General features: G+C 34.9%; 1 protein-coding gene across 1 annotated transcript in view; it reads left to right on the plus strand.

The window, feature by feature from the left end:
• The window catches only part of khdrbs3 (KH domain containing, RNA binding, signal transduction associated 3), a 132,414-nt gene that overhangs the window by 80,612 nt on the left and 34,403 nt on the right, over positions 1 to 17,399 (plus strand). Inside the window, exons 2-5 of the mRNA XM_026289522.1 lie at positions 1,650 to 1,768; positions 11,671 to 11,787; positions 15,378 to 15,524; positions 16,765 to 16,904. Of these exons, the coding sequence (XP_026145307.1) occupies positions 1,650 to 1,768; positions 11,671 to 11,787; positions 15,378 to 15,524; positions 16,765 to 16,904 (523 nt within the window). The remainder of the gene's footprint in view (positions 1 to 1,649; positions 1,769 to 11,670; positions 11,788 to 15,377; positions 15,525 to 16,764; positions 16,905 to 17,399) is intronic.

A 17,399-nucleotide genomic window follows, 5' to 3' on the forward strand; every position in this document is an offset into this window, starting at 1 on the left:
GCTGAAACCAGTTCACAGTTGCATAAAACACTTACAAGTTAGTCAATCTAATTGATTTTCTTTGAGACTGGTCACTGGTTACACAAAAACAACTGGTCGAATTTGAATCCAAAAATGCTCTGCGCTGCGTATTTTAAAATAAACATAAAATTAATTGTTCCTACATACATAAACGACATCTTTAAAAGAAAAGTTTTATATTTCTCCATCACTGTTAATTTGAATATGTGTCTTATATAATTTTAAAATTATATAATTAATTGCTCTCCCTTATATTGGTCCAAACCTGTAAGATCTTCGTTCATCTTCGGAACACAAATTAAGATATTTTTGATAAACTTTCTGCCCCTCCATAGACAGCAAGAGAACTGACACGTTCAAGGCCCAGGAAGGTATCAAGGACATTGTAAAAGAAAGTCCACATGACATCATTGGTTCAATCGTAATTTTGTAAGGCTACGAGGATGCTTTTTGTGTGCAAAAATAAATAAAATTAATAAATAAATACTTTATTAAATGATTTCATCTTTTCCAGGTCAGTCTGTCATCATTCATGAGACTACCACAATGCATGTTTAAAAAAATAATAATAATTTAACTTTCACTCCGTATGTGGATAGTTTGGTGCATGGCATATAAGTCTTAAAAGAAGACTTTAAAATACCAATGGGAAAAATGAAAAAGTGCACTTGGCACTGTTGGATTCTTTTGATGGCTTATTTCCTAATTATTAATTAGGTCTTGTTACATGAACTGATTAATATTCAGAAGCCATGTTTAAGCTTTAAAAGAACTGGTTTATTGCAATGGGACGGAAGTTAAGTTGTATTGCAGTTGTACCACACCAACCTGAGAAGACCTACTTGGTGTTTGCGTATATATTTTTTCACAGCACATACATTTTTTATTAATATTTGAGAGCACACTAATCTAACTCAAATCAATATGTTCTGACCTGGAAAATGGGTCTGTTGTAGAGAATTTTCTCTGGAACGGTACTAAATTCAGTATGAAGTTGTTTAAAAATAGAACATGCTAAATCACTTTAACAGTTGTCTGGTTACATTTGTGTGGATAAGATGAATCTTGCATTTGACTGAGCAATTCATTCACTGTGCTGTTTATGTGGATGTTGAATGTGTGATGGACGTTTCAAATTCTCCATCTTCTTGCCAGTGCTTCTGAAATGACCTTTTCCATATTGTTTTCCACTAAGTACATCAATGAGTTGCAAACCCACTCCTTCCCAATAATGCAAGTATCATGAGCACCCGCCCTCATTCAAGAACTCATTAATGTGACTAATATCCATGCACCCCACTGTGTTCCAAAACAACAAAGACTTCTGTGCATGTTCCAAGAGCTCATTTAAACACTTTAATGTCTAATCAGACAACGCTTGCCTCACCAGCAGAAATATCCACCAATCACAAAGAAATGTCTATCAGATATGATTATAAGCACATCCAGTTGAATTACAGCGTGGCCAATGTAAGCTATTTCACAGTCCACTGATCACTCAAAATACGCTTGGTACAAATGACATCGGATATCTGTGCTTATCTGAACCTGAGATCCACACGGATAAACCTTTATTCTACCTAGATAATGATTTGACGAACTCTTCCTGTCTCTGTCTCTCTTAACAGAAATCGAAAAGGTTCAGAAAGATGAAGACAAAGAGGATGAGAAGTTCATTGATGTTGTCATCAACAAGAACATGAAACTGGGACAGAAGGTTTTGATCCCTGTAAAACAATTTCCCAAAGTAAGTACAACAAAGCTGTTTTTCAGTGTATAATATGATGCAGTTGTTAAACCCAACTAGAACAGAACAGTTTTGGAGAAATGTAGCATTAAATCACTTGCTCACCAATGGATCCTCTGGAGTGAATAGGTGCCGTCAGAATCATGACAGTAATCCACAATTAATCCACACCACTACATCAATTAACACTGTATCAAGTGAGAAAAACAAATCCATCATTAAAGCATCTAAAACGGTTGCTTTCAGCTGAAATATGCCTATAGAATTGCTTTCTGCAGTGAAAAGTCATCTTGTCTGAATCAGTAGAGAAATATGCACAGATCAGGCAGCTTTTACAAGCAAAGCAATACAAATCAGTTCTAAACAAACATGTCAAACATGGATTTTGATGTGCAGGAACAACATGCAATGGACTTTTTCACTGGAGGAAGTGTTATTATGGATTATGGACTCATATTTTGGCCAGAAGTGATGGTATAAAGTTTAAACATAATAATAACAGATTTGTTCCTTACAAAATATGCCACTTTTTGCATCACAAGATGTAGAGTGATGGACGGAAGTCATGTGGTTTCTTGTGATGTTTTTATCAGCTGTTTGGACTCTCATTCTGATGGCACCCATTCACTGCAGAGGATCCATTGGTGAGCAAGTGATGCAATTCTAAATTATCCAAATCTGTTGTGATAAAAAAAAAAAAAAAAAAAATTAACACTACATCTTTGATGACCAGGGGTTTAAGTAGGGTTTCATCAAATGTTTCTTTTTCAATGACTGATTGCTTTAATGTTTTTTCAGTGCTAGTGAAACTGATCATAATATTTCATAAATATCCAATGCAATTTGTCAAAAATCTAAATGATTTTCTATAGGCAGTGTTACAGTGTAAACTAATTAGAAGCTGTAGACATACATTCTTAATGTTAGGCATGTCTCCTTCACAGCTGATGACCTTTTTGTCTTTCATTTGTTCAGTATGTTATCACACGACTCCACACGCCAGCACTTCACTATACATACAGACCACAGTCATTCATAAGGATGAAAAGCACTTCACAGCGCAGCTACATGTTAATATGAACACAAGTTTGATATTGAAGCATGCACAGGGTGATTTCAGAAAATGGTCCTAATTTCCATATTGTTGCTGTTGAGTGTGTTATTTGATGATTTTTGCTCCCTTAGCAGACGTAGAGGTGAGCGTGACCTTGACAGCAGACTAGCACATTATCATACCACTGAGCATGTGTGTGTGTGTGTGTGTGTCTGTGTTCATGTGACGTGTGCATATATTCCCGCTGTTTTCCCAAAGGACTCACAAACGAGGAACAATTCTTTCTGTACCTCATTTAGTCTGTGCTTTCGTAGTTCTGCCAACATAATTTAATGGGCTTCTTTGTTTGCGTGGTCTTTAATTCACACTGTTCCATCCTGAGAGGGTGAAAGAGCGACAAACAGCAGGAGAAAAGAGAGAAACAGAGAAATTTAAGCAGCAGGTGTAGATGTCTGACTCTATTTAGAAAAAAAAAAGAAGCTTTTTTAGGGGAGTGAAAGGGTTTCTATAGATGATAATTAGAACAGCGTGTTTATGTGATTGTTTGAGGAGGCGTTTCATTGACGAAAGAGATGAGCAAATGAACAGGACATGTGGAAGGAGAATAGCATCTGCTCATGTTTTTTTGTGTATCATAATCTTAATTTTAATTCACTTTCAGTGTTATACTGAGCTACTGATATTTTCTGTATAAGAAATAAATAAAATATGTACCTTAGTTTAAACTATTTATGATTTATTAATGGTTTTAAAAGAAGTCTCTTATGCTCACCAAGGCTGCATTTATTTGATTAAAAAGGCTGTAAAAACAGTATTTTTCTGAAATATTATTACATAAAAAAAACTGTTTTGAATATGTTGTAAAATTTCATTTATTTCTGTGATCAAAGCTCAAGTCTTCAGTGTTAAATGATGCTTCAGAAGTCATTCTAATGATTTGATTGCTGATTTGATGCTAAATTATTAAAAATTATTATTGGTACAATTATAAATAATGATTATTTTTTATTATCAATGCTGATACAGTTTTTTTTCTGCTTAGTATTTTGTTTGTTTAATTGTTATTATTATTATTATTATTATTAGTAGTAGTAGTAGTAGTAGTAGTAGTATTATCAGGATTATTTGATGAAAAGAAAGTTTCAGTCAACAGCACTTATTTGAAATATAAAACGTGTTACTTGTATAAATATATTAAATGTCACTTTGGTTCAAATTTATGAATCATTGCTAATTTAACAATTTTTCTTTTTTTTTTCTTACCATAAACTTTTGAATGGTATTAAAAAGTTTAAAACTGTTCATAATATTTGAGTACCAATAATAATTGATAAATATTGAAACTGGACTAATGTCTGCTGAAATGTAAGCTTTGACATCAAAGGAATACATTTCATTTAAAATTTTATTTAAAATATTTTAAATTGGAAAAATATTTCTCAATATTTATTTTTTTACTGTGTTTTTGATCAAATAAATGCAGCAAATAAAAACAGACTTGTTTAAAAAAAAAAAAAAAAAAAACAACCTTGGTGGTGCATGTGTGTGTGTGTGTGTGTATATATATATATAATATAATAATATAATATAATATATATAATATAATATTTTTTTTTTTTTTTTTTTTAAACCAATTTTAGCATACTTGAAAGTTTTACTATACAGTGGTAGCATATAAAACCAATAACAAGAAGTGAATTGGCCTCTTCATGACAAATGAGCCCTGGAAAGATGAACAATTCATGCTCCTAACATGAGGACAGATGGGCCGTCGACAGCCTCATACATTGGTGCGGATACACACACTTTTGTGCACCTGTATATGATGTATATATTTATTCGAGTAGCTGTGTGTGCACACACACATTCAGAGAGTGATAATGTGTGTGAGCTATTTTTTGAAGAGGGTTTGTAAATGGGCTCTAGGATCCCAGAGGGAGTGTGCTGTGAAGGGTAAAACATCTCTCACACACACAGATACACACACTCTACTCTCATTTTTTTACTCATATTATATATGTCTGGTACCTAATATCAGACCGGGATTGAATTTGTAATTAATGGAAAAATATATTATTATTATTATTATTGTTATTGTTCATTTTCAGTTTTAATGAATGTGACTCTTTTTGCTCATGCATGCACCAACAGACTGCAGCAGTCTGAATCAGAGCTCAATTATATATATATATATATATATATATATATATATATATATATATATATATATATATATATATATATATATATATATATATATAAAATATATAAGGAAATAAGGAAATATGAGTGGTTCTTTCAAGTGCAAAACTCCATAACGTCAGGGAATTCTGGATGCTTGCCAGTGGTGTTACTATGTGGAAACAGCCTGCCTTCAAGTTAATTTAATTTATTTATTTTTTGGGGGTTGGGTTTTGTCTCACTGGCTGTGTCAGGTCACAGGATTTGTTAACCGCATCATTGTGCTTCAAATGAGTCTCCATCCAGACCTCTGCACTGTAAATATTACTCAAACCCAAATGTCAGCTTGTGTTATTAAACACAAGTCTGCTTTACTCCTGACTCCAGCAGCTGCAGGAGCCCCAGTTGTCCAGAGATCATGGAGCATGTTGGCTCTGTGGCTCCATTATAGCAGGGCCTTATAATGACATTATTATCTATTCAGTATGAAATTTGTCACAGTGCAGTGAGTCAAATGATCTAGTTGGAGGATCTGTTTGTGCACTGCAGTGTTGTGAATATAATTGTCTTCTGTTCCGGAGTCCCTGGCTTTAACTGGATGATCAGCAGATTGCTTTAACCACAAACCATGGTAGATTGCCTGCCAAACTCTTCCCACTGTCTATCATGGGCATAGAAGAGGTTTGCTGCTTTAGATCATGAGTGGTGGTAACGTAATACCATGGTATGGATGGTAAAATACTGTGGTACTTTAAAATACAGCATATGATGGAATTAGTTTAACATGGTTTTTATAAGGGGCTACCAATGCATAGGCCCAAAATAACATAGTACTCTACTTTTTGTAAGTGTAATTGTTCAGTACATTTACAGTACCATGGTTAAACTATGGTATTCTCTGAATAACCTTTGAGTGCCATATAAATAGCATGGTGTGTGAATATAATAATTAATCTTACAAAAAAGTACCATGGCAATATCATAATACAATGGTACCAAATGCTAATTATCACTTAAAAATTTACCATGGTACTGTTATGCATGTACCATATAGGTTTATATGTAATTGCCATGGTAAATGTCCAAAATTCCACTGCAGTACCATATGTTTTGTAAGTGTAATTATTCAGTACATTTGCCAAAAAGTACCATGGTATTACAAAGGTTTTGATTATTTTCCATGGTAGAACCATGGCATTATTTAAAGTACCTTATAGCACAATCTAAATGCCATGGTTTGTGAATATAATAACCTTACAAAAAGGTATGCGGTAACATTCACCACATATTGCCAATATTGATGCTTAAATTCACATACCATAGTTCTTAATTGGCGCTACCATGGTACTACCATTGTAAAATACCTTGTCCAAAACACAAGGTAGTACCGTACTTTTAAAGTGTAACCAGTCAGTACGTTTACCATGGATTTAAACGTACCATGTTAAAATCATAGTGGTGGTAACATGATACCATGGTATTAGAGGGTATTACTGTTGTATTAAAAAATGCTATGGTACTAAAATGAATGTATTATGTTTTTTTATATGGTACTATCATGGTATGTCCTAAATGCTATTGTACTATGTCCACAAATTTTGGTAGTTACATAGTTTTATTTGTACACGTTATCTTTCAGCACATTAACATATTTTTCAGACATGGTAAAACCATGGTATTATTGGAAGTACCTTGGAGTACCATATTAATACCATAATATGTGACACAAAAGTATTGTGATGGTAAAATAATACCAAATCAAATGTATCAAATGTGGTACTTTGAAAAATACTCTGGTACTAAATTGGATTTACTGTGTTTTTTTTACGTGGTAATACTATGGTGCTAAGTTAAAAAAAATTGTAGTAGTGTCATGCTTTTTGTACATGTAATCATTCAGTACATTTACCATGTTTTTTGACATTGTGAAACCATGGTATTATTGGAAGTACCTTGGAGTACTTTATTAATACCTTGTAAACATAATCATTCAGTAAATTTATCATAAAGGGGAATTGTACTAGAATTATTATTATTTTGGAATATGTAGCATGGTGAAACCATGGTATTTTTGGAAGTACACGCTTTAACCTGTGGATCCCACTATTCAGTCTTGGGCATTTGCTGTTGACTTCAGGTTTGTCATAGCGATGCGTTATAGGACAGCTGTTGAGAAAAAAAAAAAAAAAAAGGATGGGGACGTCAGGTCTTGTAAATGAAACTTCATCTCAGAGCTAAAAGGAATGTCAGAGTACATGAGCCCTCAGCGTTAGAGCCGTAATGATCGGCCACTTCAAATAAAGCAATTATCAGCGGCGGAGCGAGAGCGCCAGTGTAATGTCATACAGCGCTGCTATTCACGTCGCCCCGCGTCACACTAAACAGATTGCTTTTGACAGCTCTGATGACTGTAGACACTAATGTGCTGTTTAGAGCTTCAGAGAGCTACTGGAGGAAGACAAATTCAATTTGTCCGGTGTGACAGGTGGATGAGGAGAAGGAGAGCGAGAGCTTGAAGGGTGAGTGTGATGAATCTGATTGGAACAGTTTTACTCCAGACGTCACCTTTAGCTTCATTTATGGGACACATGTTTGCAAAACAGGGAGACTTTCTTGGCTAATTTCATCTTGTGAGGACATGGTCACTGGTCATTTGTGTCCAGTTCAGATTCACAACATGACATAGCGGTTTTGAGAGAAAGATTTTTGGTGAAAAATAGGCTAAATAATGATTAATTTCTCACACAAAAATTCATTGAGTGACTTTAAAACACTTTGAAAATAGTGCAGTCATAAGGTTTACTTTTTGACACTTTTTCAACGGTGTTATGACAGAACTGTTTTTGTAGACCTGTGTAAAGTTTCTTTAAAAATCCTTTCATTTTCTCTCGAGACAGCATTTGGGTTCAGAATGACATGAGGGTGAGAAAATAATGACAGGATTTTCTTTTATGTTTATTAGTCCTTTAAATTAAAGTGTTTTTCATGTGTTTCTCGGGCAGTGTGTGTGCAGTCTCTGGCAGCTGACTGTAAGGTCAGTCTCTTTGTAAAGGCTGTTTAGCGAGACCCAAAGTGAAAAGCCCTCCATGTGCCGACTGTTTTATCTCAAACAGAGAATGCTGCTTTCTTCTCATTGTGTTTTCCAAACAAACAGAGCTTTATTAACGAGAGATATTTCCATAAAGAGTAAACCGAGTTTAATAAGTGACACGTGGATCTCTGAGATCTTTTTGAAAGCGTTTGAGAAAAATGAATACCGTATGTGATTTAGCATCAGCATCAGGGCACTATCAGCCGAACGATCTGTAAATTACCCTCATTACCTGATGTAATCTGCAATTAAAATGAATTCATAATGAATGTCATGGTGGGATATCCAAATTTTGCCCGTGAGCTATTACTTCATTTGCCTGTGCCTTTCTTATAAGCCTACATGTATTTTCATAAAGCTGCACACATTTTGTGCATTCATATCAGATAACGGTTATCATCTTCCCCCATTGTTTGTCATGAGACAGTAATGTTTTCAAGATTCTGGTAGATCTTTTTGAAAACGAATAAAACGTGCCAAGTCAAGCATCACTTTTACTATTTTGGCTTTAAATTTATTATCATTTAAATGTTGTATCCCACACTTAAAACCATGTGTTGATGAGGAGAGTTGAGCTGCTTCCTTTCTGAAAGACAAATTTTGCCATGTGGATAATATCTGCAAAAAAAAAAAAAAAAAAAAAAGACTTGGGTGATTTGTGCATGGCCAAACATGATTCACAGTCACTCATGCAAAAGTGTAGTTCACATTTGGAACTTAACTTGGAAGTTAAAATGAAAACAGTTCTAAAATAAGCCTTTTCTCCATCTCTTCATTTCCAAGCTTTGTTAAATTGACAAAGTTTATGTATTTATTGTCTATTCATCAGAAGTTCTCAATGGGAAACAGACAGACACAGAATGTAAATGTCAGCATTTCTACAATGAGGAGAGGCCACAGTGTGTGTTTTAATGTGTGTGTGATGGGGTGTGTTTAACAGCTTTAGAGCTTTTCGTAAATCCTCTCGCAGTTCGGCCCACGCTGTCATTTACAAGCCTTAATATCATCAGATTACACCATTAAAGCACAGCCAAACAAAAGCCTCTGTAAATAACAGACATCCAATGAAAGCAACTCCACAAACAGCCATCAGCAGCAGAACCCACCACGCTCTAAACATCCAATGTGTGGATTGACAATAAGACCATGGGGACACTACAGTATCTATCTATCTATCTATCTATCTATCTATCTATCTATCTATCTATCTATCTATCTATCTATCTATCTATCTGTCTGTCTGTCTGTCTGTCTGTCTGTCTGTCTGTCTGTCTGTCTGTCTGTCTGTCTGTCTGTCTGTCTGTCTGTCTGTCTGTCTGTCTGTCTGTCTGTCTGTCTGTCTGTCTGTCTATCTATCTATCAATAATAATTTGCATATCCTCATTGCTATAAAGTATTTGAGATGATTATGTCCCAAAGTATCAGGATTAGTGCATTCTCAAATCATAGTGTGTTCCCATTGGAAAGAGAAATCACAAATGAGATTTTTTTAAACATCAGAGTTGTTGCTTTTGGAGATCAGTGAGATTATATTAGTAGCAAATGGAAACTTTTGCTGAACTTCCTTCTCTTAAAAAAAAAAAACATATACATATTCTCATTTTCAAAAGTTTAGCATTTACTTAATCAAATTTACCTGAGCACTATATCAAACCATGCCATTTATCTACAGATAGTGTAAGAGTTTTAGGTGAACCAGTGGTTAAATATAGCCACATATCTATGAAATTATGCATAGAGAAACTCAAAAGAATGAACTCAGAAACACAAACATGCGCCACCATCACATAAGCAGCACTCTGGGCACTCTTGTTTTTAGGAGGTGTTCATTTGCTCTGCCACAATACTTTAGGATCGATATTTTCACGTTCTGAAGGCTTCAAGTGCCAGTAAAACCAAGTAAAAATGCAAATGGTTTTTCAAACAGCTGTAATTTTCGCTGCATTGCATGTAGGCGTTCTGCGCATGGGCAGTGTGAAACACAGGACGCTATAACAGGAAGAAGCTCCAGCGTATCAACTACCAAAGTCGTCTCTGTTTATCGAGCTTGGCATGAATGTATTTGAGAGTAACTGGGGTAAAACCTTAAGCTTCTTCTGTGTTTTCGTCGCATATATATATATATATATATATATATATATATATATATATATATATATATATATATATATATATATATATATATATATATAATTTTTTTTTTTTTTTTTTTTTTTTTTCTGATATGCAAAAAGATCGAATATTGTCTTATCTTATCAAACCATCCGTCAATGGAAAGCTTATTTATTCAGCTTTCAGACCTCATTTTTGGAAATGTACATGTAGTTAATTAACATTACTCAATACTTAAATTACATTTTAACAAGACCACCCTAAATAAAATGTAACCCTTCTTTTCTCAGAATTGTGAGGAAAAAGTCACAGTTGCCTCTTTAATTTGTTTTATCCTGTGGCAGAAATAAGCGTCCACACTTTAAAATGCACTTAGATTTCCCCAGATAGCTTACATTCATAAGTCAGAGATTTCAGTATGAACATTATAAACATTTCTCGTTATTCTTATAAGAAGGAAATACATCTTACACTCTGTCAACAGTTGTCTCATGACAGGCAGGTGAATTTTATAAGAAAAAGTGCTGCATATTATATAGTATATATATAGTATAGAATTTCTGTTGAATAGTATGTATTCATCTTGCCACAAAGGTTGTACAAATCTAGAACTGCTCTGCTCTTTCAGCTAATTCTAGGATTCAAATTTTGCCATCAGGCTCAGTCAAGCCTTTGTATTTTGAAGAAATAGCCGAGAAAGTTTGAGATTGTGTCACCTGAGCTCTGTGATTGTGTCTGTGGCTTTCTCAGAGGTCTTCATGGGTGGCAGGGTTTGATGTTCTGCTCCGGGTTCAGCGGTGAGATCGCTAACAAGCCTGGACAGCAGGCGCAGGTGAAGCGTTTTAACAAGAACAGCAGAGAAAGCGTCTAACCTCCACAGCCTATACACTTCCTCTTTCTTTTCTATTCTTTCTGGGACGAGATTCTTCTTCCTTTCTTTCTCTTTCTTCTGTCTCGTGTTTCTTTGATCCTTGCCTCCTGTTTCCATCCGAATGTGACACAAAACAGTATGTGTTTTATATCTGGAGTCTCTTGTGATTCAGTAAACTGTCTTTCACAGATGCAGTTCTGTCAAGAGGAACACTGTGCCCAGATTGCATAAATACACTCGGGCCAATTCCGGTTCAATTCTATAAAGCTTGCTATAAAACATTACCAGCATTACTCAAAGTATCTTGTCAGAGGTTTGGAAAAACATATGTAAATTTATCAAAGCCACACAATGAAGGGACTTTTCATTGAGTTTTTATAGTTAGCTAATTACAGTGTATGTTGCTAAACTATTAAAATATATAAAACAGATTCAGATGCGCAGTCTCGCACCTGTGCTCGTGTCTGCCATATTTGTGCAGTTTGGATGCGAACAACTTGCTAAAAGTTAAATTATGTACTAGAGAATGGTAATTAGAAGACAGTGCTATGAAGTGAAAGTAAAAATAAAATTTTCTCTCTCTATTTTATTAGTTCAATTTTGTGGGAAAACTCCTGGGCCCTCGAGGGAACTCATTAAAGAGACTGCAGGAGGACACGCTGACCAAGATGTCCATCCTCGGCAAGGGATCCATGAGAGACAAAGAAAAGGTATTCTTTCTTTGCTTATTATCAGTGTTTTTCTTTGCTTATTATCGGTCTCTGGGTTGTTAATCAGGGTATATGAGGCAGGAGCTGGTGATTTTGTCCCGTCTTTCACCACATAGTTTCATTGTCTCCACTGTCAAGGGTGAGAAGTGATCTGAACGATCACATCGTTGCGTTTCTGCATGCTGCACCACTGATTGAATCGATTGATGGTTGCTGATGGGTCGCTCCCCCCACCTCTCCTGGAAGGAGGGATACGATGTCATACAGACATGCTAACGTCAGCATTGTGTCAGAGAGAAAGAGAGAAAGAACACAAGAGACAAAGGGACAGAGATATATAGCCTGACAGGTTTTTGGGGTTATTGGCAAACAGCAGATTAGTTCTTAAAGCATCTAAATGAATTCACTTGAGCTGTCTGTTGCGGTAATTCAGATGCATTCTTCTAGTTAAACGGGACTGTTTTTTTCAAAAGCTTCATCTAGACAAAAATGTTTTCAATAATGATCCCCATTCACACAGATCACCAAAAAAGACTAAAAACGCTGTATTGTTCATGCCAGACCCGTAGTTGGCGATGTTATGCGCATATACTGAACATGCAATACACATGCGCATGACTTCACATTTTCACAAATTTGCATTTTTACAGTTAAAACTTTTACTTTGAAACTTTGCAACGTTTAAAGTTTGCATTTTCAGGCCCCCAAAACGCCATTGTCATATAAATGAAAACTCAAAATGCCAAAAAAAATAAAAAATAAAAAATAAATCAAATTTGAGTAAAAAACATTGTTGTGTAAACGACCCTGTCATTGTTTTTTCTCCCTAAACATTTCTTTCACCAAAAACAATAGTTTAATTTTAGATTAACCTTTCAGTTCATGTCTGTAATTTATTTAGATACAGATTCAATTCAAACACATACAGCTGTAAAATTGCAACCTTCTAAATGTCCAAAATGTTTGTGTGTGTGTGTATGTATACAAATCCACAGTCATGATCAGCATGGATTTGCACAGCTTGTCAGTTTACATTGTTAACATATATATATATTAGGGCTGTCAGTTTAACGCATTAACTTAATTGATTAGTTTTGAATAATGAATAATGTGATTTACATTTTTTAATGCAGTTAACACTGGCCTCGCCCCCAGAACTGTACCTACATCATCTTATATTTATTATAGTATACAGTAGCAGCAGCATCGTGACAAAATACCGGACATAAACAATAAGCGGCGCACCTTCTCTCCGTGTTTTTGTTTCCTTTTTTCGAGGGTGTTTTGTTTTCCATTTTTTCTCGCTGCGATAATGGAAATCACCATGAGATTCTCCGCCCTGGCCCACAGAGATCTCACATTCATCGAGTACACCCGGGAATTCTGCAGACTAGACATGATAACGGTGCTGAATGTGTCCACAGTGGGACTCAGAAGCCAATATTCTCCCCAAGGATTTTTTTTGGGGGGGTTATAGGGATCTGTCTGTAGGGGTCGGTCCGAGTTCCATAATTTAAGCCCTGTGTGTTTCCATGTCCAGCATCTGGTATTGTTTGTCAATCCCCTCTGCTATGTGAGCCTTGCTTTGTTTTGGTGCTAATAAAAACTTACTTCACGGATTCCCCTACGTCTCCTCGCTCTTTTGCTCTTCAGTCCATCAAAGTAGCAGCAGCATCGAGACAGTTCAGGATATTTTGTTGAGTAGAAAGTTCAGTAAAAGAGCATTTATATGAAATGTAAAGTGTAATAAATTATCTACTGTCAATTTTGATTAATTTAATGCATTTTTGCTGAGTAAAAGTATACATTTATTTAGGGAAAAAACAACCTTGCTTTGCTACTGTCCTTTAATTAGTTGGCTCTAATTGGCTAACTTGTTGCATGCAATATTTATTTTAAAAGGTTCAGGAAAATCCATGATATGTACCCTTTTAAGTATTGACATTTTCCCCCAGCAGATTGTGTGCATGTACCTCTGGTTTCTGGCCATTTTTTGATGTGTGCATGTATAAGCGTGCCACAATTACATTCAGCGTTCACACGAGCAATCTTCTCCCTTCAGACAGCTGTTCCAGAGCTCAGGGTGTTCTGGAAGGTTTTATCTGCTAATTGGGCGTGTTGTTATTGACTGCTGCACTCCTCCGGTCCTGTCAGATTTTGGTGAACAAGCTCTCTGTGGAGAAAAGCGAGAGAGGGGGAATTGTGCACCGCAAATTGGCCGGTTTGGATCTGGAACGCTCACCTGCACGGTTTTAAGCTGTTTGGAGATTCTCCTGCACCTCCGTCCCACAGCAGAGAGGAGAGATTTGCTTAAAGCTCATCATTCTCTTTGATGTACTAGAATTTGCAGAAATGAATTTCACAGAATTTGCCAAACGATGTTGATAGTAAACATACACGCCCCAAACCCCACAAGAGCTTGTTTTTGGAAGCACTTTAGAAAACTTTACATATATGTGTGCGTTCACCGGTTAATGTGGAAAATATGCTTTTGCAAACACTTTTGCATGGAAGCTTGTTTTTTTTCCAAATAATAAATTAATAAATGAATTTAAAAAAATGGTAATTGAGACTTTTATATAAAAATTCTGACCTTTTCTCCTGGTTTCTGAGTTAATATTTAGCTATTGCGACTATTGTGTGCGAGTTTAAATCTTGCAGTTCTGACTTTTTTTTCATAATTCTCAGTGTACATTCTTCTCGCTATTTTGACTTTTTTTCTTGTTTACATCTCACATTGTTTTCTCAAAATGTTATATACAAATATGACAATTATTTTGAAAATCAAAACTGATACTTTTACTTTCTTAATACAGGTTCCTGGTTTTATTTTAAACGATTCATCAGTCATCTAATCAAAACAGCTTGCTCTGCCTGTTAAATTAATAACCTTTAGATAAATAATGTTTAAGATCCTTTTAGGGTTAAAAGAGGCCCTTTTTATTATTTTTTATTATGCATAACACTCCACAAAACTCCACAAAAATAATGCTTTAAAGAGAATAAATCGAACTTAAAAAACAAAAACAAACAATAAAAACATTACTGTAAATGTCAATCTAGATTTTTTGCCAATTTGTTGATTAGCCCATGCTTACTTCCTTTTCATACACACATGCTCCGTTACCTCAGCATATCTGCACTAGACTGACCTCTTTCAGGAAACAGCAGATTGTGGATGAAATTAGCATACTATTTGCATAACTGCGATTGTCTTAAAGAGAGCAGATTAACTGTATGACATCAGAGGAAGCACAGGAGACAAGCACACACATAACAGCACACTTTGCTCTCCAACTAAAAGCCGCGCTGAATGAAAATCTCACCCTGCTTTTAAAATAAAGAGGCATCATCTGTGCATCTGACAGGTGGGCTGATGTAATTCTTTGCCATGTTTCTGTCTCATGGTTCCTGTTAAATTGCTCTTTTGCTTTGCGCCAGCTAACAGTGCTCCCCACTCGCTGCCCAGTGTAAATGTGTTTGCATATGGAATTTACATTTTAATTGAATAGAATATGCATGCCCTAATCTCAACTGGTATGGCAAATGCTTGCAAATGTGTACATTTTTCTTTTTTTATATATACACAGGAAGAAGAACTGCGAAAGAGCGGAGAGACAAAGTATCACCACCTCAACGAAGATCTTCATGTTCTGATCGAGGTGTTCGCGCCGCCCGCTGAAGCATATGCAAGAATGGGTCACGCTCTAGAGGAGATCAAAAAATTTCTTATTCCTGTACGTCTGTTTGTACAATCTTCTAAACACAAACTGAGCATCAACATCATCATCTTTCATGTTATGATTGAAGCGTTTATTACCTTTAGACCAAAAATACACATTCACTTGTTTCAAAATCTTCAGAAACAATTAGTCACATTTTATTTTGGAGGTTTATTCTCACTATTAACATAACTTGTACATTCCATGAACAGTTACAATATTACCTTAGGCCAAAATACATACTGTTGTAACTGGTAAAACTGGATTCATACTAGTCAGGTTTTGTCCAATAAGCCCACAGTCCAGAGAAAAACTAATTAGAATGGTTTAGAAAATATTTTCACATAGAAATTTCTAGTGAATTTCACTAACAATTACAAAGAAACAGGGCTAAAAACCATACAATACCTTGAAATTATCTTGAACTAAAATAAAATGAATATATATATATATATATATATATATATATATATATATATATATATATATATATATATATATATATATATATATATATAAACCCTTTTTATATTTAAGAAACGTTTTTAATTTTCATTTAACTTAACTTTATACTAAAATGGTACAAAAAAAAAAACTAGAACTAAAATAAAATAAAAAAATAATCAAATCTATATGGATACATATTTTTTAAAACTATTAGAAATGACTAACGCATAACAAAATGTATTAAACACTTAAAACTTAAGCTTATGGAAATAAAAGAAGAACATATAAAAATTAAATTAAATTAAAAATATTAATAAAAATGTATTTGTATCTCGATACTAAAATAAAAATGCTAATAAATGGTAAATAACGTAACACTTTTAAAGTAGGAAAACTGAAATAGCATTTTTTTTTGTAAAACATACTTTAATGATCTCTGTTTTACAATGTTTGGTGGATAAAATCAAGTCATTCTTTGTCAAGTTTTCTATTTTAGTTACAAATATATTACATTGGAGAAGTTAAGTGGTTTTCAGATTCATGTAATATTCCAGATATTCTCTATCAAACACTACACATATGTTCACGTTTGTGCACGGTATTGACTTTATGTATATAAAATCTCACAGTGACATCTGTTATGCTAATGAAAAGCCACATTAAATGTTACTATTTATATATAGAATGCTTCCTCTCGGGGAAAAACACATGTTGGTGTGTGTTTGGGGTTGCAGGGGTCATATATTTCCCCTTGAAAAACAAGTGGACCATTATTGTGCGTTCCAGCTCATTAACCGTGTGTGTACAGGACTATAACGATGAGATCAGACAGGCTCAGCTACAGGAGCTGACGTATCTGAACGGCGGCTCGGAGGACGCCAAAGTCCCAGCGGCCAGAGGCAAGAGCAGCACACGAAGCAGAGGAACGTCAGCGCCGGGATCACACAGGTGCGACAGCGGTTCTTTGTACTGTAATCACATCTAGAGCGAGAAACGGCTGGATAACTTGTAAACAAGACTAATAAACTCCTTAATTTCACCTTTTCTGCCCATTGACTTTTTTTTCTGCTGTTTAATGAGAAATGGATTTGAAACTCCACTGAGAGTTTAATGCGGTATAACTGGCAGATTTATTCTCACTTGGACTGGCGCTAATGTCATTTCCTCAAACCAGACTCATTTTCATCATAGTTGGAGAGGGAAATTCAATCAAACCGTCAAAGTAATCTTCCACTGGAGGATAGAATATAATCAACGGCATATTGTTCTTAGTAAATGATAGCCAAAATCTAGACTAGACCTCTCTGTCTGTCTGTTGAAAGATGATTATTAAATGTCAAAGCTTTATTATAAACAGTTGTCCTGCTTAAATTTTTGTAGAAACTGAGATATGCCATTTCCAGTGTTCTTTTTATTTCAGGGTTTTACATTGAAACACTATAA

The sequence above is a fragment of the Carassius auratus genome, chromosome 19 (assembly GCF_003368295.1).
Source record: "Carassius auratus strain Wakin chromosome 19, ASM336829v1, whole genome shotgun sequence".
Classification (NCBI taxonomy): domain Eukaryota; kingdom Metazoa; phylum Chordata; class Actinopteri; order Cypriniformes; family Cyprinidae; genus Carassius; species Carassius auratus.